Source organism: Lynx rufus, unplaced genomic scaffold, assembly GCF_022079265.1.
Source record: "Lynx rufus isolate CCGP_SWC_20201006 ecotype Redwood Valley unplaced genomic scaffold, mLynRuf1.p SCAF_18, whole genome shotgun sequence".
Lineage (NCBI taxonomy): Eukaryota > Metazoa > Chordata > Mammalia > Carnivora > Felidae > Lynx > Lynx rufus.
The window spans coordinates 37322971-37347558 of record NW_025814832.1 but is presented as its reverse complement, the minus strand read 5'-3'; the positions used below and the strand labels follow the sequence as shown (position 1 = coordinate 37347558).

General features: G+C 39.2%; 1 protein-coding gene across 7 annotated transcripts in view; it reads left to right on the top strand.

Moving 5' to 3' along the window:
- The window catches only part of HELZ (helicase with zinc finger), a 155229-nt gene that overhangs the window by 40842 nt on the left and 89799 nt on the right, over window positions 1–24588 (top strand). For 6 of the 7 annotated variants that reach the window (XM_047081555.1, XM_047081556.1, XM_047081552.1 and 3 more), the window contains 6 exons: window positions 2430–2481; window positions 3844–3919; window positions 5988–6186; window positions 6628–6735; window positions 7786–8083; window positions 19262–19529. In XM_047081555.1, coding sequence (XP_046937511.1) covers window positions 2430–2481; window positions 3844–3919; window positions 5988–6186; window positions 6628–6735; window positions 7786–8083; window positions 19262–19529 — 1001 coding nt within the window. The remainder of the gene's footprint in view (window positions 1–2429; window positions 2482–3843; window positions 3920–5987; window positions 6187–6627; window positions 6736–7785; window positions 8084–19261; window positions 19530–24588) is intronic. The other variant, XM_047081558.1, reaches the window with a different exon arrangement.

Here is a 24588-nt window from a genome sequence, read left to right as displayed (position 1 = left end):
AAATAAAAACGTGTTCAAAAAAAACCCAAACAACCCGGGGCACCTGAGTGGCTCAGGCTGTTGGGCATCCAAGTCATGATTTTGGCTCAGGGGGTTGTGAGATTGAGCCCCGCTTTGGGCTCTGTGCAGAGAGTGGAGCCTGTGTGGGATTCTCTCTCACTCTCTCCCTCTTTCTCTCTCTCTCTCTCTCTCTCTCTCTCTCTCTCTCTCTCTCTCTCTCTCGCTCTCTCCCCATTTGCCCCTCTCCCTTGCTGTCATGCTCTTTCTGTCTAAAATAATAAAAGGAAAAACAAGTAAAAAAACCCAACCCAAACACAACACGTTGGAACCTGAGAGCTTTGGTGGCCAGATACGCAGCCCAGGCCGAGCTTCTGTGCCAGCAGATGTGTCTTTCGCTAGACCCTGCCAGCCTGAGAGCTGGGGTGTCAGCACAGACGCGCCCGCTCATTTGCACATCATGGCAGGTGCTGACTCGTGAAACACACCATGTATTTTTCCCTTCTAACATTTAGAAATGCTTTCAGCTTTATTATAGGACTAAAACATTTTATTCCCGTTTTTTTCCTTGCATATCTGGTAAATTTTATTTTAATAAATATTTTAGAGGAGGTATTTTAAATTTATGATTGAAGTGAATTTTTAGGTTTTATATTTGTAAATTTGATGTAGATGAAATCATATTAAAAGCTAGTGTGGGATTATGGCACTTAGATCTGGCTTGTAGAATGTAAAGAGATCTTTTAATGTATCTTCTTTGTGAGCATAGAATCTTTACAATGTGAACAATTACTTCCAATTTAGCTTATATATTCTGATATTCAGACCTCATTTTGCAAAAAGAATGGGTTGTCTTTAAAAACTTTTTAGTAAGTTGTTTGAGAATCAAGTTTCTACCTTCCTGTAGAAACAGTATCATAGTGACTTAGTTCCAGTCCAACCTAAAAGGTCCAATTTAATTAACGACATATAGGCTGTAGTGATACTGTTTTGGTTATATCTAATTAGCATTTAGACGACATTCTTTGTATGGTACAAAACATTCCAAATTTCATCTTGGGATACCATGTCCTCTGATTCAGCTCAACATTTACTGAGCACCTGTGCTGTTCAAGGTTTTCTGGGTTTTGGAAAGCTGAGATAGCTATGGAAAGCAATCTGTTGGGGCCAGTCCGAGATGCACGCAGCTAATGTACCTGCAGGGTGGGCTGCCTGTGGTCAGGAAGTGCTGGAGCGGAAGTGCAAGCAGGAAAACGAGATGAGCAGTCCTCGGGGAGACCAGGAAGGCAGGAATATGGGGGCTGAGATTAAAGGATGGGGGTGTTGGGTAAAGACTCAGAGGTGACTTGGTACAGGGTAAGATTGGTGGTCGTTTGGTTCAGGGGCAGATGAGGGCCTTAACCAGGACAGTGGCAGTGGGAGTAGAGTAGGAGACACATAAGAGAGTCGTTCTAGACCTAGTTGGTCAAGATTTGGAGACTACTCAGTGGGACAGAAGGCAGTTCAAGACGGCTTTTGGAATTTGAGCCTTGCTCTCTTTGTGGATGTGGATCCATTAACTTGAGGAGCAACTGAAGGAGGATGAGATTTGGGAGGAAGATGATGCATTTGGTTTGGATATATTTGTTTAAAGTGCTTGGATGACCATCTGTGCATCCCCCCATCTCCTCCATCCCGTGCTTACTGGGCACCCATTATGTTCCCAGTCCTCTGTGAGGTGTGGGAATGCAGAAAGGCACTTGCAGGCTGTTGGCAGTGGATCTGTCTGTGGCTGACAGAATGATCCAGCACATAAAATGCTGTCGAATAGTTAAGAAAAATAAGAAACCGTGCTATGGCTGGCACTTAACTTGAAATGGGGGGTGTAGAATTTAGAGGCAAATTAGAGCCAGAGGAGCAGACTGGGGAGTTACGTGCACCAAGGGAGTCAGGAAATCCAGGAAATCAGCGTGATGGGTCCTCAGCTCCATCGTGGGAGGAAGGCTCATCCTGGAGTGAGGGGGACTTGGCAGGATGTGCCCCAGGCCCCAGAGTGGTGGCACTGTACCCCATGCAGGAGAAAGGGCCCCTCGCTAGCTGGTCTTTCTCTGGGTGTTAGCAAGAGGAGAGTGAAATGAATAAGTGGGATGGGGGTGCTCCTCCTTTGGGTTCAGAACTGGGGACGTACACTTTTTTGTTTTGCTACCAGGTAATTTTTGTATAGGGAATCTCTTACCAGTTTCCTTGATGAGGGCCACATAAGTACTTCTTTTCCATATTTAAACGTAGTTTAATGTAGAGCAGAGATGGAAGCAAAAGATATTGTTTATTAACATTAAAATTTCTAAGTATTCAAACTCAGCCTTTTTGAGAAATGTTGAAAATGTCCAAGTTTAATACAACTCAGTTGGGTATTTCTTATTATAAGAACATTTTCATTTGAAAAATTTCAGACAGCAACTAGTAACGTCCTGTCTGGATATCACGTGGAAGGCTTGGAAGGGGGTAAGTACCAAATTCTGTGTTACTTCTGCTAGCTGTAATTCCAGGCATTACTTTTTTATTGATTACTGGGAGGACATTTACGGAGTTATGGTACATGTAAGTGGAGGTGTCAGGAGAGGATATAAACATTTAATTCTAAGAAGTAGGTGCGGAGGAAGCAGTTGTTTTACTGGCCCCTTTCTGTAGCGGCGTGGAGTAATGGAGGCAGGAGGTATCCTTTTCTTGCCTCCACGTAGCTCCAAACGTAAACCTCATCGTTAGCAATGTCGAGTTGCTACATTCTGCGCTAGAGGGAAGCCTTCTTTCTCTCTCTGTCCCAGGCCAGTCCAGTTCTTACTTTTTGGAAGTCCCGATCGGTAAGCTGAGTTGTTCCAGCTACGGTTAAAATCCATGACCTGCTCTTCTCTTGCCCCACAAAAGGGGAAGGGGACCAACATTCATCGAGCGCTTGCTGGGTACTACGTACTCGGTGGCTTTCACAAAAACGTGTATTGGCTTCTCCCATCATTTTGAGAGGTGATGAGACTGGTGTTTATTAAAGTTCAGTGATTTTCCCAGTCACACAGCTGGAAAGGGATGAAACGCAGCTTTAAACTCAGCCTGGCTGAATATCTTTGTTGTTGCCGTTGTTGGGGTGTGGGCACAGTGATTTGTGAGGGAATAGAAAATGGCTGTAAGGTCCTTCAAATTTTGCTGCTGCTCAACCTCTACTGCTCTAGCCTTTTCTCTCAAGCCTTATTTCCTTGGTTTATTTGGAATCTTTTACCCAAACGAATCAAACCTCATTGTCTTCAGAAGTAAACAAATGTTATTTTTTAGCTCCTACCTCAGAATTCAACTTTTTGAACTTGATTTCACTTGTAAAAAAAGGCTTACTTTATATGATTACATGTGTCAGACAAACCCTAAGGAGCATGGGTGATAATGGGTAACTTTTCACCCAGTATGCAGTATTGAATTTGCTCTAAAAATTTCCTTCCAGGATGCAGTAATTTTCTCATTCCTGAAATAATTCCTGATAGAGACGCATCTTAAGAAATGACTTAAGAAATGACAAGCATGCCAACCTTTCCCCTGTCAGTTGTTAGGGAAGAGACTGCATTGGAAACATGTCCACCAGTTGCTAGGACAGAGTCAGGGTCATCGACTTGATTTCGCTGTTGGGTAACTACTTCAGTGATTTGAAGTTTCATGCGGTTAATTGAATTTCACTCATTTGATTGGTAGAGGCAAGTATGTCATGTCCTTTTTACATCATCTGGGATGATGTGTGTGGAGGGTTTATAGTATTTCTTACACATGAAAATATCAGAATTATTAGCAAGCCTCAAATGATACGACTATATCCTGATTACTCTCTAGGATCTTGTAATGGTTGGCATTTCCGCCCACCACCTAGGGGAATCACAAGCAGCGAGGAATATACTTTGTGTAAAAGGTAACGTGAATTTTTTTTTTAAACCAATGACATGTCTTTATTCAAAGGATAGATAATTTTCCTTCACTTTCTGAAAAGTAGTAATTCCAATCTAAAGAAGATAATATGTGAAGGAAGAAGTATAATGATTGAGTTAAGTGGTTTATTTTCAACTGGAAACAGAAGCCATAATGGTCATTATCATTAAATAAGAAAAGTCAAAGCCAGACCAGTGAGCCTTCTATTAATTACAAACAACAGTGATCTAAATGGGGATTGTTAAGACTTTGTGTAGAAGTCTTTTATAAAACCAGTTGAATTATTAGGACTGAATTTAATTCTGGTCTCTTATTTATGTGAAATTTACCTAACTTTTGGTGATTGAAATTGAAATGATACAAACTGAAGTAGAGCATAAAGTAGATGAAGAAATTTTAAGTTATTTTAATAACTTTTCTAAAAAAATATCTATTATCTTCATGGTATCCTTCTATATAATTTACGAGTAATTTCTATTTGAAGGGCTAACCTTTCAAAATAGTTATTAAGTTGGACAGAATTATTGCAGTCATGTTTTGAAAGGTTCTTTTTGTAAGAACTAGTAACTAGTGATATTTTAGAAATAAAGTCTCATTTATAGATTGTTTTTGGTAATGAAGAAAACTGGATATGTAGTTTTGATGATTGAATAGTTAAGATATCAGATATGATTTTATGTAGAAGTAAAGAAACGAAGTAGTAAATTGCAGAAATCCTGGTGGCATCCTGTCGTAGCAGAGGAAAAACACAGTCGTATGCAGAGGAAATGGGAGAAAATTTAAGGCCAGGAGAGACTATCAGCCTCTAATATACTTAAAGAAATAATTTAAAGCAAAGCAATAGAAAGACAAATATTTGGCTTATTAAGATCTACTTAAGAGAAACAAATGCATGATTTTAAATGTATCTTAAAAAACGTAAGAACTTAATAGTGTAATTTAAGTTTAAGAACTTTACGTATCATCAAGAAAAGCTTTAAATACAGTCATCTTTTCAAATAGGGTGAACCGTTTGATAATTTACATTGTGTTGTGGTTCGTTTTGTATTTCTTATGGCCTGTATTTTTTTCAGTTGAAGAATTATCCATGATATAACACCTCTCATCTCTATTTTGCTCTTTATAGTTTAATTTTCATTTTTTCTCTCAGAAGATCTTTTTTAAAATTTTTTGACGTTTCAAAGGTTTAAAAATTGGCTAGGCCCCGAATTTTGCACGGTATTTAAAACTTTAAAAAAATACTAATAATCAGAGTTTTGCCTTTTTATGTGTTTTGACCACCGAATTATTGTCAGTTGAATTTTCTGAGTCATAAACACTGGGAAACCATTAACTCTTGTCCTTTAAAGTGAACGTTTATGAACTTACCATTGAAGAATTTAATCTATTGAATTAATTGTGATTCTAATATAAAACTTTTATTCTTAATTTATTCAAAACTTCAAGCAAATGAATAGAGTCCAGTATTTTCAATGAATTATAGGTTAATGGTAATAGAGAAAAGGGTAAAGGCTTAACGTTCGAAGGTGAGGAATAGAACCCTTAAGGTTATACTTTAATGATACATTAACATTTTTTTCCGAATGAAATTCTTAGTATGTGGAGCATTTTTCTTGAGGAGAATATCATTTTGGGAAGTAGGGCATTCCTGTGTTTGATGCACCGATCCACTTGATGTCAGTGTTGCTTTAGGAAAATTCTGCTCTAAGAAGAATTGTCTAAATAGAGTTGTTACATCATGAAGGAAACTGCCGTTTCGATGTTGGTTTTGTGGGTGTGGGGTGGTTATGACTGATTATGTTTTGCTTTAGCACCCCCTTATTCCAAAACAGGGATCACTGAGTCTGGGAAGTTGCCGTAGCAATTAACTGTTGTAAATGTTCGTGAACCCTCTTCTCCCTCCTCCATGCAAGTCAGTGTGATAAATATGGCCTTTCAGGAGATAAAGTTTTGTTTTTGTTATTGAAGAGTCGAAGGGCAAATGATGGAAGTTTGCATTCTAAATGGTCCAACAAAGTGTATGATGAAACAGTCTTTCCTATTTTACTTAGATTTTTAGAACAAGGCATCTGTAGGTACGGTGCCCAGTGTACTTCAGCGCACTCCCAGGAAGAACTAGCAGAATGGCAGAAACGATACGCCTCGCGGCTGATAAAATTGAAACAGCAAAACGAGAATAAACAGCTCTCAGGCAGTTACATGGAGACCTTGATAGAAAAGTGGATGAATTCATTATCTCCTGAGAAAGTGGTGAGGAAAATAAACTGCATTGTTCTGTTTTGTTTGAAACAATGACTTTGTTTGAGTCTTGACTTTATTTTGTGCTATATTTTGGTTTATTTCCTTATCCTCTATATGAAGAACTCCATTCTTGATGAAGTGTTTTTGTAGCAAAATCAGACTCTTTTGCTAAAATAAAGAGCAGAGCCAAGGCATTTGTTTGGAGATTTGCAGGTATTGTATGAACCTTCGTTCAGGGAGCGTTTACTGCCATTTTGTTGTCCTTAATTTTTTTATGTCTTGTCTAAGCTTTATTATGTTTTGTTCTTATAAAATTAATGTGTAAAATGTCTTGCTTTGTCAACAGTTCCGTCCACATCTTCACTGTTGATATTTTTTTATTTACCATGCCAAAAGTTTTGTTTGTGCTTTTAGGAATAAAAACGTAACACCAATTGTTGTCTTTTTCAGCTTAGCGAATGTATAGAGGGAGTAAAAGTTGAGCATAATCCTGATCTGTCGGTTACTGTCAACACCAAAAAGTCTCACCAGACATGGACCTTTGCTCTTACTTGTAAGGTATGAATTTTGTGTTAATTGAAGAATGTAATTTTTTTTCGATGTTCTTAAAGCTTCCCTGACCTTTAAATCCCTGTGTGAGACCATTGAACATGTTTTCATCTAAATACATTCTTAAGTAGGTTATGTATTGTGCTAAAGTGTATTTCTGTATTGCCTTAAAGGTATAATTTTTTTAGATTTTGAGATAAAGGTCTTTGTAGATATTTAGATGTTTGCTAATTTATTAATTTGATCAAGAGGTCTTTGATACATCGTCTTCCAAAGTCGGAACATAGGATGGGGCTCGTGGCTCAGAATTAACTATTTAAAAATCGAATTGTTTAATCTGGCAGTTCTAAGATATTTAAACAGTAGCAACTTGTTTGTATAATTGATTTGATGAAATCATAGATTCTGTAATAATGGGTTTTTAATATGAGACGTTTTCTGCAGTGCTTTCCATCTTGAATATAGTACTCAAAGTTTTAGAATAAAGCGAAGTCAAACTTTTCTGTGAATATGTGCGGTGGAAAAGTTTTGTGTGCTTTTTGGTGGCATTTCTTTTACTGTACCATCCACATCTTGGGATGAAAAACCTGGGAACATTTAGCTTCGGCCTTGAACCCAATCCGTTGCCTTCAGAGGTAACTGCCCTCCTGTGAAGACTTCCTACTTAAAGCTAGATAAAACTTTTTTAGGCCAAAGGTATGGAAAGTTGGAGTTCGGTGGTCATACAGGGTGATAGCTTTCACCGCAAAGAAAGATGAGTGTGTCATGGAAAGAGCAGGGTGGTTAGAGATGTCGGAGAAATCTGTCGTTTTTAAAAATTTCAGCTTTGCTGAGGTATCAGTGACATCATAAATATATGATTTTAACAACGGATTTTTGTTTTAAGCCGTTCTGATTTTTTCTTAAATGGCTTGTGAGTACAGTTTGTATTTTTAACATAGTCTCTTAGAAGCGTGGGAAAGTAAAAGTCCCTGATGGGAATATTTTTATTGAAGAACCCAATGACAGTTGGACTTTTCACCCCCTTGTACTCAATGAATTCCTTTGCCTTCCTTGCAGCCTGCAAGAATGCTGTGTCGGGTAGCGTTGCTCTATGATGCACATCGTCCTCATTTTAGTATCATTGCAATATCTGCCGGAGATAGTACTACCCAGGTATCGCAGGAAGTCCCAGAGAACTGTCAAGAATGGATAGGAGGAAAGATGGCCCAAAATGGATTAGATCATTACGTGTATAAAGTCGGGATAGCATTTAACACAGAAATCTTTGGAACTTTTCGCCAAACCATAGTTTTCGACTTTGGATTGGAACCAGTACTCATGCAAAGAGTAATGATTGATGCGGCTTCTACAGAAGGTAATATTTAGACTTTCCCTCCCGATACAATGTATTAAAAGGCACTATAATGGCAGTATTAAAAGATACGTATTAGCCTCTAAATACTTCCTGGAGAGGGAATGAATGATAAGGCAAAAAAAAAAAAAAAAAAAAATCCCAAAGCAATTGACTCATTTATTGGGTAATGAGATGAGAATGGTTCATATTATGCTCTGTTCTCTTTATGGAGTCATTAGGCAAACTTGCTTTGAGCTTCCCCAAACTTGTCTGAGTAGACGATCAGGTCTGTTTGGGTCTCTTAGCTTGGTTTCTGGTTGTTTTTTTTAAATGTTTTATTCATTTTTGAGACAGTGACAGAGCATGAGCACGGGAGGGGCAGAGAGAGAGCGAGACACAGAATCTGAAGCAGGCTCCAGGCTCTGAGCTGTCAGCACAGAGCCCCGCGCGGGGCTCGAACTCACAGACCGCAAGATCATGACCTGAGCCTAAGTCGGACGCTGAACCGACCAAGCCACCCAGGCGCCCCTAGGGTGCCTTTAATAGGATCTGCTCTGTGTTCCTGGGAAAGAGGTCCCTGGTTTCAACGTGTGAGCACCTGCAGAAGATGATAATTACTTTGCACGTTGTTACATTACTGCCTATTGCTAAATTTTATGCCGAGATCCAACAGGACAAGGAAAGGGCACATTACCCTGTATTTTCTTGGCTCTTGGTTGGATTTATAGGTGCTTTGTTTTATTTAGTGAGCACTAAATATTTATTTAAGAGGGACTTCATGTGAAACTTCCTATTGTATTGACTATAACTGACCCTATTGTGGAGGATGTTTTTTGCTCTGTACCACAGTGTCCCATTTGTGAGACCTAAAGTCTGGTTCATGAGCAAATGCTAGGGTTTGATTTTTTGGATGCAGTGACAGGTGGAATTGTTCTGTCTCCTTTACTTTATCTGCTGGGAAGGTTAAAGCAACATTTGGGCCCAGATTGAACAATTAGGCATTACCTTCTTGTGTGTGTGCCAGTGTCACCCAGACTTCCTTAGACCTCAGTTGAGGCTTATTTCTCACTTACTTTGATCTCTGTTACCTGTTTTTATTGTTTTGTATTTTGGATTTTCATCTTCTCCGTACTCTTTGGAATTAGAATATGTTAAATCCTGGGGCACCTGGGTGGCTCAGTCGGTTGAGCTTCCGACTTCGGCTCAGGTCATGATCTCACGGTGGGTGAGTTCGAGCCCCGCGTCAGGCTCTGTGCTGACGGCTCAGAGCCTGGAGCCTGCTTCGGATTCTGTGTCTCCCTCTCTCTGACCCTCCCCCGTTCATGCTCTGTCTCTCTCTGTCTCAAAAATAAATAAACATTAAAAAAAAAAAAAAGATAGAGTATGTTAAATCCGATAGCCAAGTAGATACAGTTGACAGAGTAAGAATACTTAATTTATATTTGCCGCTGTAGGAGTTCTTTGGCAGTCTTTTTCCTGCTAAGAGCCAGAGAGTGAATCCTTCAGGTGCTGCCGGGCAGATGGTGTTTGCTGGGACAGCGCTGCTCTGCGCTGTGATGATAAAGGAGCTAGAGACCATATGGAAGCGAAAGGGCATGACTGTGTTCCAGTCACACTTTATTTTCAAAAACTGCGGGCTGGAAGTAGCCTGCATGCTGTGGTTTGCCTGCCCCTGTCCTAGTGAGTTGCTTTTAGAGACTAGAACTTGAGAACTATTAGGAGGCACCTTTTGTAAATCATGAAGAGAGACCACCACGTATTTCCCACTTGCAAGTATAATTTTCATAGAATGTTCTGGGCTTAAGTGTGGTGTGTGTGTGTGTACGTGTACATACATATAGAAATATATTTTTTTTAAGTTTTTTTTTTTTTTTTTTTGAGAGAGAGAGGGAGGGAGGGAGGGAGGGAGGGACTGTGTGCATGGGGGAGGGGAAGAGGGAGAGGGAGAGAGAGAGAATCCCAGGCAGGCTCCATACCCAGTGCCGAGCCCGAAGCAGGGCTCCATCTGAGCTGAAATCAAGTTGGATGCTTAACTGACTGAGCCATCCAGGTGCCCCACATGTGGGTTATATTTTAAAAGTTTGCTTTTTAGCTGGATGGTTTGTAACTCACAACTCATTTCCCCATAGAAATAAGTTTTTAAAAACAAACAAAAAAAAGAAGTAAGTTTTTAAGGGTTGTCAAAAATCTGTACTAGTTAATGAAAGCCTATTTAATTAATAATATAAAATGTTACATGTCTGCGTTAAGAAGAGAAAATGATGCTAATTAAGACTGATGCGGGAAGGAGGTGATGATATAGATTTTAGGGCACCCTCACATGGGCTTGAGAGATTGAGGGTACTTTGACTACTTTTGCCTCAGGCGTGTGTTACTTTTCTAGTGGGAGAAAAAGAGCAGTGAACAGACTTCACAGACAAATAGAATTGGATTTGAATCTCAATTTTCTCATTACTTGTGTGACATTTCTGAACTTCATGTGTAAAATGGGGCTAGTAATATCTATTTCAGAGGATCATTGTGGGAACCAAAATAAGCATTGTATGGTTTCTGGCACATGGTAAGCACTTAGTAAATGGTAGCCGTTGTTTTTACCATGAGCCATGGTTAGAATAACTTCTGACTTACAAACAGAATGAAGAAAGTAGGAAGAGAGAAGGAGAATTTATTTTAAAAAGTGTGGACCAGGGGCTCTAGGGTACATGCAGGAAGAGGGGCTAAGAAGCCGAGATAAAGACCTGAGCCCTTAAAGCCACAGCACCTGCGAATCTTGACAAGAGAAGGCAAGATAAGTTGGTGGAAGACAAGTTGTCCAAGATGACTGATATTTTAAGTGTGGTCACTGGAAGAAATAGAATTCCCTCCCTCCCTCCCTCCCTCCCTCCCTCCCTTCCTTCCTCCCTTCCTCCCTTCCTCCCTTCCTACCTTCCTACCTAGCAAACTCTACCCCCCAGTGTGGGGGGATTGAACTCACAACCCCAAGATGATGAGTCACATGCTTCACCAACTCAGCCATCCAGGCAGGCACCCCAGTGTTTCATTTATTAAGTTTCTAATATACTAGTTTGAAAATATAATGAATTTTGTATTCATTGAGGTATAGTAGATGGAATTAATACAGTCAAGGATATCCTCTGATTTGGAACTAATAAAATGCCTTCCCCCTTTGTTCTTTATGTCTTTTTCTTTTTGCTGACCACTTTGCAGTTTGTTATCTTTGCTTATTTTTCTTCATAAAGTTTTACCTCTAAGCTGTTACATTGTAGAAAATAATAAAAGTTAAGCATTTTCTTGGACTAACTTGGAAACATTAAGACAATTTCACATAGTGAAATTTTTCAAGGACAAGAAAAATAAATATAAGAGAGACCATTATAAAATGTATTTTGTGATAGGAGATTTTGAAATACTATAAACAGAAAAACTTAAAAGCTAGGTTTAGGCAAGCCAGGTGATGTTTGGCTGACTTTTTTTTTTTTTTTTTTGGGTCCATTACTGAAATGAGCTGACCTGTTGTGCTGATTTTTAGTTCTTTGGTGTTTTCCCTACTCGTAAAATTGATGTCATTCAATATCTTGACGCTTTTGTTAAGTTCTTAAGTTTTTATTGCATGACTGTGCTTGTTTCATTGTGACTGTGTACAGGACCTCAAAAGAATTTTGGAGAAATGAAAGCAGGATGTAAATAGTGTGTTTGTTTCCTGCTTCTGTCTTAGTGCTGGTTAGTGTTTTTGATTATTACAGCAGATGTTTGTCAGCAAAAAAAATTGAGGGGAAAAGATTTATTTAAGTGAAATCACAGTTTTATGAAAAATTCTCAAAAATAAAAATGTAAAAATGTCAGTTTCTTACTTGTATCTGTTTCTGGCGTATTGTGTGGATAACATTCAGAGACACTGAGAGCAAGAGAACTTCTTTGTTAAATTGGGGACACACAGTGTTACATCCTGGCTGATTTTACCCCCAGCCGCAGCCAGTTCACTATTTGATCTTCCTTATTCTAGAATTAGGAGAAAACCTTTCAGATTTAAGTTGGCCAAATGCGGTTGGGAATTGGGTGGTTGAATTAGATCTGAGCCTTATATTTCCGTATAGTTTTGATAACAGTATAAATGATACCATAATATAATTTGGTTTCTGCACACACAAAGAATGTAGTGATGGTATGAAACTAGAATTTGAATACAAAATATTTTCAACACTTCTTCCATGTGATTGGCTGTTCATTGTTTAAGCAAGTTTTTGTCCTGAAATTAATGCTGGCAACATACATTTCTTTTCCATAAAGTTACATATTTCCCACCTGAAAATATGTTTGGAAATGGTGCATGCTTTTTTTTTTTCCCTTAGAGATTCACAGTGCACCTCAGTAATTAAAGGCTCAGTGTCTGTCAAACTGATTTGATCCGGGAACTTAATTATATTAGTGCTTTACTCCTTGGAACTTAAAATCAAGTTACACAGCAGACATTTGCTTTTCTACTTCATTGTTCAGGATCAAATTAAAAATTCTACTTTAATTAATTCAGTTTGAACTGGGGGAAAATTCCCACATTTTTAAAAAATATTTTTATGATATGTAAAGCATTCAAACCTTTTCTATTTGCAGACCATGAATGAATTTTTTTCCCTCTAGTAGTCATATGGCAGTTCTGCAGAGTGTTAGGAAATAGGTATAACTTTAATAATTGCGCTGTTTTCAATTCTTTTCCCTTGTTGGTGAGGTTCAGGTTCAACAAGAGACACTGTATGCACTAAGAAATTTTGGGTTAAAGATGTGCCTCTGGTCTTGCTTTCTCTTTTTTTTACAATGTTTATTTTTGAGAGAGAGAGAGAATGAGAATGAGTGGGGGAGGGGTAGAGAGAGAGGGAGACAGAATCCAAAGCAGGCTCCAGGCTCCCAGCTGTCAGCACAGAGTCAGACATGGGGCTCGAACCCACAAACCGTGAGGTCATGACCTGAGCCAAAGTCGGACGCTTAACTGACTGAACCACCCAGACGCCCTAAGAGTTGTGCCTTTTAAAAATGTGTGGCAGGGGCGCCTGGGTGGCGCAGTCGGTTAAGCGTCCGACTTCAGCCAGGTCACGATCTCGCGGTCCATGAGTTCGAGCCCCGCGTCAGGCTCTGGGCTGACGGCTCAGAGCCTGGAGCCTGTTTCCGATTCTGTGTCTCCCTCTCTCTGCCCCTCCCCCGTTCATGCTCTGTCTCTCTCTGTCCCAAAAATAAATAAACGTTGAAAAAAAAAATTAAAAAAAAAAAAATGTGTGGCAAAAGATACCTACAAAAGAACAAAATTAGTGAGTTGCCCTTTGCTTAGGAAACAAACTGTATTCATTATACACTTTACCCCACAGCTTTGATTAATGAAAAACAATTTTTTTTAATGTTTCTTTTTGAGAGAGAGCGAGTGAGCATGAGCGAGGGAGTGGCAGAGGGACAGAGGATCTGAAGTGGGCTCTTTGTGACAGCAGCGGGCCAGATATGGGACTTGAACTCATGAACCATGAGACCATGAGACCATGAGATCATGAGAGCATGACCTGAGCTGAAGTCTGAGTATCTGGAAGTTACATGTTGAAAATTATTTCTTATGTGTTTAATTTGAAAACTTGATAGTATCCATTACTTTGAGTCTAGCAGTGTATGTTAACATTAACATTAAAATTTCGTGTGACTTAATTATCTCCAAATTCCAGCGTTGTTGGTAAATTAAGGGTATATAAAATATTTGATATTATGGGATCAGAAAAGTACTAGAAAAATAGATTTAAAAAATAATGCCTTTGTCAATAAAAAATATAATTGAATGAAGCATGTAAATAGTGAGGCATTCCTATGCTGTTATTTCGCTCTTTTAACTTTTTATTATCCTCTTTAAGAGGTGGAAAATTGGGATCGACAGTATGGGTAAACTGAGAGATGTTCATCTTGCTTCCCTGTTGGCAGTTTTGGGGAAGGGAACGATACTGAAATGAATAGCCGAAATGGTGGTTTAGGATTACTTTCAGATTTGTAATTTTATTGTTAATTTGGGCAGTCCAGACTTGTAAAGGCGCCGACCAGAATGCTTCGTCAGGAAGAGTGTGGTGTGTCCGATTTCGGAACTGAGGCTCGTTTCATCTCCTTCTCTTCAACTCCTAGATAGACGGAGCTGTTGTAAATATGTTCCACATGTAGCATGCGTGTATCGTGTGCTGGTGCTGTGTCCACCCTTCTGCTGGACACGCACAACGCTGGATGTTTGTTCCTCCTTACCTTTTTTTAAATCTGCTCTCTGGGTTCTGTTAAGGATACTTTCCCAGTCTGCCATATTATATTCTTCATCAAACAAACCAACCCTTTGGATGCCTCGTTAGACTGGTAACCGTGTGGCCGAACGCCGAGGCCGCCGCTGTCCTCAGTCACAGGGCCAGGGAGGTTGGGAAGCATATCTTGTGTCCAACTAGTTATTCCAACCTTGAACTCTGTGGAAGGAAGTAGCAGCTCTTCCCTTACGTTATCTTAAAGAAATTAGGTGCATTCTAATGACCTTTAATTTGTTTCTTGTGAATTTCTCTTAAAATATGTTTATAGCTTCTGCCTACCACATCTCCGGGTAACATTTATAGGTTTACAGTTTCTGTCAGATTTGACAGATTAGAGATTTGTTATTCTAAGGGTTGGTTAATAAACTCTCCCTGTATGGTTTTGTGAGTATTGATCCTAACCTATTCACTTCCAGTCTTTCCGGAGTGTATTTCATTCTAGCCTATTCTAGGTTGAAGAGAAGTGCGTACCGGGGACGAGGTGGCTCAGCTGCCCTGAGTAGCATACGTGTGTGGTTTCGATGTTAGCAGGTGCTAACATGTGCTGGGGGAAGGCGGGGGGATGAGGCCCAGTGGTAGTCAGGTCCCCACGGGGACCTCCCCGCCCTCCTCCATTGAACAGCGACTCTGCAGACCTGCCAACTGTAAATTAGGTGGGAATTTGAATAGGCTTAATCAGCTGCTTATTGTAAGAGAGGATTGGAAGCAGACGCTTGTCTCAAGTTCAGATGAAGCAGGGAAAGAGAAGTGGTTTTGGCAAAATATGTCCTCGGTAGCCACTGGCCACGGTTCATTTTTGATGTCTGAGTTGACGACTGAGATCAGTAATTTGCAGACTTTCTGGTGTTGGCACACATGGATTTTTTTTTTTAAGTTTTCTTTTTTCTGTTCCCCCAGCTCTCCCTTCTCCTGTACTGTGGTTTCTTGTTTCTTTGTTTTATCTTATTAAAAAAAAATTTTTTTTAATGTTTATTTTTGAGAGAGAGAGAGAAGACAGACAGAGTGTGAGAAGGGGAAGGGGAGAGAGAGACACACACACAGAATCTGAAGCAGGCTCCAGGCTCTGAGCCGCCAGCACAGAGCCTGACGCAGGGGTTGGAACTCACAAAACCTGAGCCAAAGTCAGACGCCCAACCGACTGAGCCACCCAGGCACCCCTGTTTTATTTTTTTTAATATTTATTTATTTTGAGAGAGAGAGCGAGCGAGCAGGGGAAGGGCAGAAATAGAGGGAGAGAGAGAGAATCCCAAGCAGGCTCCGCACTGTCAGTGCAGAGCCTGATGCGGGGCTTGAACTCACATGCTCTGTGAGGTCATGACCTGAGCCAAAATCAAGAGTCAGACGCTTAACCAACTGGGCCACTTAGGCGCCCCTTAACAATTCTATACTTTGCTCAGTTGTTCATCATGATACATGTACTCATAATCCCTTTCACCTATATAACTCATCGGCCCCCCCCACCCCCACCCCCACCCCCACCCCTGCTCCCCTCCGGAAACCATTCGTGTATTCTTTGTGTTTGAGTCTGAGTTTTTCTGTTTTAATTAATTTTTTTTAATGTTTATTTATTTTTGAGAGGAGAGAGAGAGAGAGGGAGACATAGAATCTGAAGCAGGCTCCTGGTTCTAAGCTGTTAGCACAGAGCCCAACTCAGGGCTCAAACTCACGAGCTGTGAGATCATGTGCTGAAGTCGGACACTTAACCGACTGAGCCACCCAGGCACCCCTAGCTTTTTAATTTAAATCCAAGTTAGTTAGCGTATAGTGTAATAATGATTTCAGGAATAGAATTTAGTGATGCATCACTTACATGTAACAGCCCGTGTGCCTCCCAACAAGTGCCTTCCTTAATGTCCATCCTCCATTTAGCCCATCCCCCACAACGTAGCGCCCCCCCCCCCCCACCGTTTAAGTTTATTTATTTTGAGAGAGAGTGGAGAAGGGGCAGAAAGAGGGAGACAGAGAATCCCAAGTAGGCTCCCCTCTGTCAGGGTGGAGCCTGACATGAGACTTGAACCCACAAACCATGAGATCATGACCTAAGCTGAAATCAAGAGTTGGACACTGAACCGACTAAGCCACCCAGATGCCCCTCCTGTACTGTGTTTATAGTCATTTAAAGAAACCACAGTGGAATAAAATTTAACATTGTTTGGAAATTGTGCTACCTGCTGAAGACACTAATTTTAATAATTTCATAAAACCAGGGTGGCAGTCATGGCACTATATAGACGAGAAAAACAAATACTGTTTCTCATGCCGCTTTTCCCAGAATGACTTTCTGTATAATTTGCTTTGCACATTAAATAGGTGAACAAAAATCTTTTTAAATGGAAAGGTCTATTGTTTTCAGGTTTCTTACTATCCCAGTTACATAAATATTGGTTGGGAAGAATTAGTGACTGTTTATTTTTATTTTAAAGGGAGAGTGAGAGTGCACGAGCAGGGGAGAAGGGTAGAGAGAGAGGAAGAGAATGCACAAGCAGACTCCATGCTCAGCACCGAGCCCGTCGTGGGACTCGATCCCACAACCCTGGGACCCTGACCTGAGCCAGGTTCAAGAGTCAGACGCTCAACTGACTGAGCATCCAGATGCCCCAATTAGTGACTTTTTAAAGAATGTGAACATAGTATTGATCTAGGCATAGTCTGATTGAATTTCTTATTTAAATAAAACTATGAAATATAACTCTCCTACTTCCAAAGAAGAGACATCCTTTTATTATATATTACAGAGATTCTTTGATATTATGTAGACTTTTTTTTTTCATTTTCATTTCTTTTCATGTTTATTTTTGAGAGAGAGAGAGACCGAGTGTGAGTGGGGGTGGGGCAGAGAGCGAGGGAGACACAGAATCTGAAATGGGCTCCAGGCTCTGAGCTGTCAGCACAGAGCCCAATGCAGGGCTCGAACTCACGAGGTGTGAGATCATGACCTGAGCCAAAGTTGGATGCTTAACCGACTCAGCCACCCAGGCGCCCCTAGTTTTTTTTTTATTTTTAAAGAGTTGGTTATTTGGTTTGTCACTATACTATTGCTGTTTCTTTTGACTTTTGAATTAAGAGAAAAAATTATGTACATCCTTGTTATTTTGATAATGTTTGTCATCTGACTTTTAGTGATGGTATAATCTGCTTTAGAAATGTTGGAGTGTGTGTAATTTAAATATTTTTTGTAGCTATGATTTAATGAATGAAAAGGCACGGCCCAATTTAGGATGATTGAGGCAGAAAATCTGGTTACTTTACTTTATGAAACTTATCCTTTCGAAGCTATTGCAAAGCCAGTCCATCCCTGCCTAATCCGGAGTATTATAAGAATGCAGACCAGCCTTATACCTTGATGATTATAGGTGTATTTGTTTCTCCATTGGAGAAATAGTAGAACTGGCATGTAAAAATACCTTTTCAAGGAGCAAAGGCAAGAAATTAGGGCCTTTCCTTTTTTAATTTTTTAAAACGTTTAAATTAGGGCCTTTGCATTTGAATCTTTAATAAGACATTAGAATAAACTATTTTCTAGTATTGAGAATGTCTTTTGGATGACTTTACTTAGGTGTTTATAATTTATATGTAACATTTAAATGTAGGCAAATCTCTCACTAAGCATTACATGGCAATTATGCATTGTTCTCTCATTGTAAAGATAGTACAGGGTAACTTATTTTTGTACTTTGGACACTTAACTCATCTCCGTTTAAACTTTTTATTATTTCTTCCCCAAATTGTAACCTGAGTTGTGAAGCCATCTTTTCAGTTACATTACATTAAAACTGGATATCAGCCTAATGAGTCATCAGTCAAGCAACTCCCCCCCCCCACCCCCCCCCCGTTTTGGTTAAGTTTCATATTTATAGGTCTATGTATGCTCCACCCAATAGAAAGTAGTATGTCCTGCAAATATAGCAAGCCTCCCCAGCACTCAGAATTCATGTTCCGGGGGCGCCTGGGTGGCTCAGTTGGTTGAGTGACCGACTTTGGCTCAGGTCATGATCTCGCGGTTGGTGAGTTCGAGCCCCGCGTCGGACTCTGTGTTGACAGCTCGGAGCCTGGAGCCTGCTTTTGACCCTGTGTCTCCGTCTCTCTCTGCTCCTCCCCCACTTATGCTCTGTCTCTCTCTGTCTCAGAAATAAATAAACATTAAAAAAAAATTAAAAAAAAAAGAATTCATGTTCCAATATATTTCACCCTGTGCTGGTAGTGTCCTACCTTTTTTTTTTCAGAGATGTCAGAACTTGAACAGTCATTCATTTTGACATTGTGCCCTACTTACAGTATAATTTAACTGAGGCTGAACTGGATTTTTCTGATAGGGCATTTGAATGGCACATTGTATCACATTTCAACGAGGAATTAGCAGTGTTTTTACATGAGTATTTTCTAAAAGATTTTTGTCATAAATTGACTTTCAGAGAGTTTCACTGTGCTTCACCACATGCGAAAAGATTAACCTTTCATAGTGTTCTGATCGTCTTTTTTCTATAATGGGCAGGTATTGTTAGTAGGAGGAGAAAAGTGTTTATCATCCCATAGATTTTATCTTATGAGGAATTTATTGTATTTTCTTCTTGCAGTTCAGATTTCTTTGGACTAAAGAGTTAAGTTCTAAATGTTAATCTGCATTTTAAAATGTTAATAACTATTTCTGGTATGTCTTAGCCTGGTGTTAAAAAGGAGGCATTTTTTTTTCTTTTACATGGGTTCCTATTTATGTTCTTTTGTTAACCTAGACAACAGATTTCTGATACGGGAAAAATTCTTTGTTAGATGGGTTTTTGGATTGTTTTTAAGAATTATTAGCTCAAGCATATAAAATGCTCCTACCAAAATGCGTAATGTATTTGAGAATTTTACTGTTGTGCTCTTTATAAACGTGTTTTTTGTTTCCATTTAGATCTTGAATACCTGATGCATGCAAAACAACAGCTAGTAACCACAGCTAAGCGTTGGGATTCTTCTTCTAAGACTATTATAGATTTTGAACCTAATGAAACTACTGATTTGGAGAAGAGCCTTCTTATCAGATACCAAATTCCTCTCTCTGCTGACCAGCTGTTTACCCAGTCGGTTTTAGACAAATCATTGACCAAGACCAACTATCAGTCACGGCTGCATGACCTTCTTTATATTGAGGAGATAGCCCAGTATAAAGAAGTCAGCAAGTAAGTTACCTTAGGAATACTTTTTTTTTTTTTTTAAACAAATTCCCCTTTCAGTGGTATTTTTCATTTTTAAATGAAAATGGAGGTTTGCCAAAGTGAAGACAGGTAGTAAAGATTGTTATTCAGTAGCTGTCTTTCAGCGCCGTGTCCTGTTCATCTCGGCATCCCTAGTGTTTAGTATGTATTTCATTTCCATAAGACTCTGCCACGTACTAGGTGTGTAAACATGTGGTCCCTGCCGTACCGGAGGTTTCTGTGAATGGTAGTCAGAGCGAGCATTCAGTAAATATTGGTTGAATAAATGTACAGAAACTGAAAGAGACTACTACATATCTTGGAATGCAATTTTAAGAATGAAATGATTTAAATCTTCAGGGAAACTATTTGATAATAATGAAATACCTCTATAGCCACTTACAAAAGCTTTAACATATTTTGCGTTTTATCCATATGTCACAAGTTAAGTCCAAGCATAAATCCCAAAGCTTATTTGAATCATTATAGGAAAAGTAATCCTAGAAATTAAAGTTTGAATGAAGGCAGATATTAATGAAATGGTTGGTATGTTTTGTAGTAGCATTCCACTTTTTAGATGAAATGGGAACAAGCTTTAAACAGTGAACCACAGTTATGATACATGAGTATATTTTTGTAAGCAGTTTTCCCTTTGAATATAGCCTAACCAATCTATTTTTTTTCCGGGCTGCCTTATTGGTACCTTAACATTAATTATTAATAGATACTGAACCCTTACTAAGGTATATATTTAGAAAAGGAAAAGTAATAACTTAAAGATACCTTGTGTTACTCTATTTATAGATTAAATATGATCTGACTTTTGGAACAGATCTAATTTCAAATTACATGCATGTAAAATTTACAAAGAGTGTATTTTTTGTTACTCTTAAGACTTTAAATCATGGCTGGGGTGCCTGGGTGGCTCAGTTGATTAAGCATCCAACTCTTGGTATTGGCTCAGGGTGTGATCTCACGGTTCCTTGCACAATTGGGCTTCATATGGAGCATGGAACCTGCTTGGGATTCCCTCTCTACCTCTCTCTCTGTTTTCCCCTCCCCCAATAAATAAATAAACATAAAAGACAAAAAGACTTTAAATCATGGCCATTGATGGGCTCTTACAAGACTTTTTTTTCTTCTTTTTTTAAATCTTTATTTATTTTTGAGAGAGCAGGTATGAGTGGGGGATGGCAGAGAGATAGGGAGACAGAGGATCCCAAGCCGGCTCCGCACTGTCAGCACAGACCTCGATGCGGGGGTCGAACTGATGAAACATGAAATCATGACCTGAGCTGAAATCAAGAGTAGGTTGCTTAATCAACTGGGCCACCCAGGTGTCCCTCTTACAAGACTTTCACTGACTGTCTATATACAGTTCTAATGAAATAGTAACTTATTAAATAACAAGGACAGTGGCTTGTAACATGTATATTCACATTATTGCTATGCATATATGTTATTTACATGGTCATAGATTCCTTTTCCTTAGTAAAGAACACTTGATAAAATCATAAAGTTTGGGATGGAATAGCTTATTTTTTATTAAAAGAATTTTTTTTAACATTTATTCATTTTTGAGAGATAGAGCATGAGCAGGGGAGGGGCAGAGAAGGAGGGGAAGATACTGAATCCGAAGGAGGTCCCAGGCTCTGAGCTGTCAGCACAGAGCCCTGCCCAGTATGGGGCTTGAACCCACAAATTATGAGATCATGATCTGAGCTGAAGTCGGACTCTCAACTGACTGAGCCCAGGCCCCTGTTAATTTTATTTTAGAGAGAGAGAGAGAATGCGTGAATGAGGGAGAGGGGCACAGGGATAAAGAGAGAGAATCTCAAGCAGGTTCCACACTCAGCGTGGAGCCTGATGTGGGGCTTGATCCCATGATCCTGGGATCACCACCTGAGTGGAAATCAAGAGTCAGTTGCTCAACCGACTGAGCCACCCAGGTGCCCCGGGATGAAATAGAGTTTAGAAGCTTACCAGAATCTTAAGAGACTATTTTGGAGTACCATATTAGAAATTCAGAAAAAATTATTTGTTTAATATTCAGGTTTAAAAATCATTCCATATACATTATCTCAGAACTTATAACTAAAGACCAATAAACTTGTGGATTATTACATTAAAAATAATTTTTTTTAAATGGAAATTTGATTAGATAAAAGAATAAACCCTACAAAATTGTGGAGGTCAGATTCTGATCAAGAAACTAAGTGGATGAAAGTTCACTCTGAGAGCACCTTGCAAAGGCTTCTAAAACCCATAGAAGAGAGGCTTGAAAATATCTGCAACATGAAATGAACACTGGTGGCAAACTAAGTTGGTATATTTCTGGAGGAAAGTTACTTATTTGGCAGTTTGTTTGTTTTTATTTTATTTTATTATTATTATTTTTTAATTTCAATATGAAGTTTATTGTCAGATTGATTTTCATACAACACCCAGTGCTCATCCCAAAAGGTGCCCTCCTCAATGCCCATCACCCACCTTCCCCTCCCTCCCACCCCCGTCTACCCTCAGTTTGTTCTCAGTTTTTAAGAGTCTCTTATGTTTTGGCTCCCTCCCTCTCTAACCATTTTTTTTTTCCTTCCCCTCCCCCATGGGGTTCTGTTAAGTTTCTCAGGATCCACATAAGAGTGAAACCATATGGTATCTGTCTTTCTCTCTATGACTTATTTCACTTAGCATAACACTCTCCAGTTCCATCCACGTTGCTATAAAAGACCCTATTTCATTCTTTGTCATTGCCACGTAGTACTCCATTGTGTATGTAAACCACAATTTCTTTATCCATTCATCAGTTGATGGACATTTAGGCTCTTTCCATAATTTGGCTATTGTTGAGAGTGCTGCTATAAACATTGGGGTACAAGTGCCCTTATGCATCAGTACTCCTGTATCCCTTGGGTAAATTCCTAGCAGTGCTGTTGCTGGGTCATAGGGTAGATCTGTTTTTTGGCAGTTTGTTTTAAAGGTCTTTAGAAGGTTTGATCCTTTTGGTGTAGTAATTATGAGGAATCATCCTGAAGAAAGAATAGGAGATTCTTAAATTAAAGATGCTTGTAGACAAATGTCTTTCAAGAGTAGTGAAGAGCACGTTAAGTAAATTAATAGCCATATGATCCCAAAACTGCAGTAGTTCTCCCTTGTCCGCGGTTCACTTTCTGAGGTTTCACTTATTGTGGTCAGCTGTGGTCCAGTTGATGATCCTGCTTGAGATACATCATCAGGTCAGCGATAGCCTAACGCTACGACACTATGCTTATGTCACCTCACTTCATTTCACTTCACCTCACTCACTTCATGTCATCACCTAGGCCTTTGATCATCTCACATCATCACAAGAAGCATGAGTGCAGTACAATCAGATATTTTGAGGGAGATACCCCATGCACATAGCTTTTATTACAGTATATTGTTATAACTGTTACGTTATTAGCTATTGTTAATCTTTTACTATGTGAACATATAAAATTTTAATCATAGGTGTGTATGTGTAGGGAAAAACAGTGTGTGTGTAGGGTTTGGCACTATTCATGGCTTCAAGCAGTTGCCAGGGGGCTTGGGACATATGTGCTGGAGATAAGGGGGGGACTACTGTATTGAAATTATGTTCTCGAAGAATTTTTGAGTCAGTAAATATGCTCATGATACAATAGAAAGGGGAAGATATGTTAGTTATGAAAGCAGCCACTGCAGTTCTGATTTCGTATGTACACACACATATATGAATATATTTGTATATAAAAATACTGAAGAGTTAAAGCAAAGTGTTCTGGCTGGTGAAATTACAAGTGAGTTTTATGTTCTGAGGTGGTTCTCTCTATTTTTGAAATGTTGTGCCATGACCTCCTATTACTACTATACTAAGAAAAAAGCAAAGAAATGGGAAGGAAGCTAGAATGATGTCAGTTGCAGCTCTTGATGATCAAGGTGTAAAATCGCCCTCAGGTATGACAAGAAAGATTGTAGTTAAGACAGAATGGAGACAACGTGGTAAGACCGCGCGGTAAGACTGGACACAGTAGTCTCTTTGTAGGAACATCGGAGCTTTCTCTCTTTTTTTTAGTCTTAAAAATTAGATCTTTAAAATAGTTATGGACTCAGATAGCGATGTTTACAACCTGAATGTAAGTCTGTAGGGTCACTTTTTATGTGTTACATATGTTAACTGCACAAGAGTTTGAAGGATCTTAAAGACAGAGATGAGAATTTATTGCTACACGTCTAATGTGACAAGTAGATAGTTACTGCGTCAGAGAATTCTGGAAAATTTTCAGTGATTCTCTCACCCACAGGTAACCCTGGATGTGAAGGCTGGTAAATTACACTTCTGAATTTGACAGGCTTGTAAAATTTTGTGAAGTACAGCATAGCAGTGGTACACATACAAAGAAACAAATCCTACTAGTAGATGGAGTTCTCAGCGGGTATCTGTAAGCAGATGGACAAGGGCCACATAACAGACATAAGTGAAGGATTTTCAAGAATCTTTGAGAAAGTTTTGTATATGGTGCTTCCGAAAGCTTATTTTCTGTTTTTTCCTTCTTTCCCCTTTAAACGTAACATTTATTTATGTTTTCATGTTGCCTTGAATTTAATTCACATTTTGATAATTCTTTAAGCACAAATAACATGACAGATATATTTAAAAAATGGATTTGGGGGAGGTCTGTGTGCAGCTACTAAACTCTGTTGTAGCATAGGTTATCAGCACACTTTTTCTGTAAAGGGCCAGCAAGTAAATATTAAAGGTTTGTGGACTTCATACAGTCTTTGTTGCATAGCTTCTCTGTTTTGTTCTTGTAAATCGTTCTTAGTCAAGGACTATCCAGAAAACAGGTTGAAGGTTGGATTTGATCCTTGGGCCATGCTCTAGTGTGTCTGATTGGGTCAGTTTACTTGTCGGTTCAATCAGTACCAGTCATCAAAGCAAACCCAAGTCACCATTAGAATGGTGAAGAATGTTTTATTGTGAATTGAGACTCCCCTTAAAGCCAGAACACAATGGTTTGGGTAAATAGACTCCCTCTAAATACCC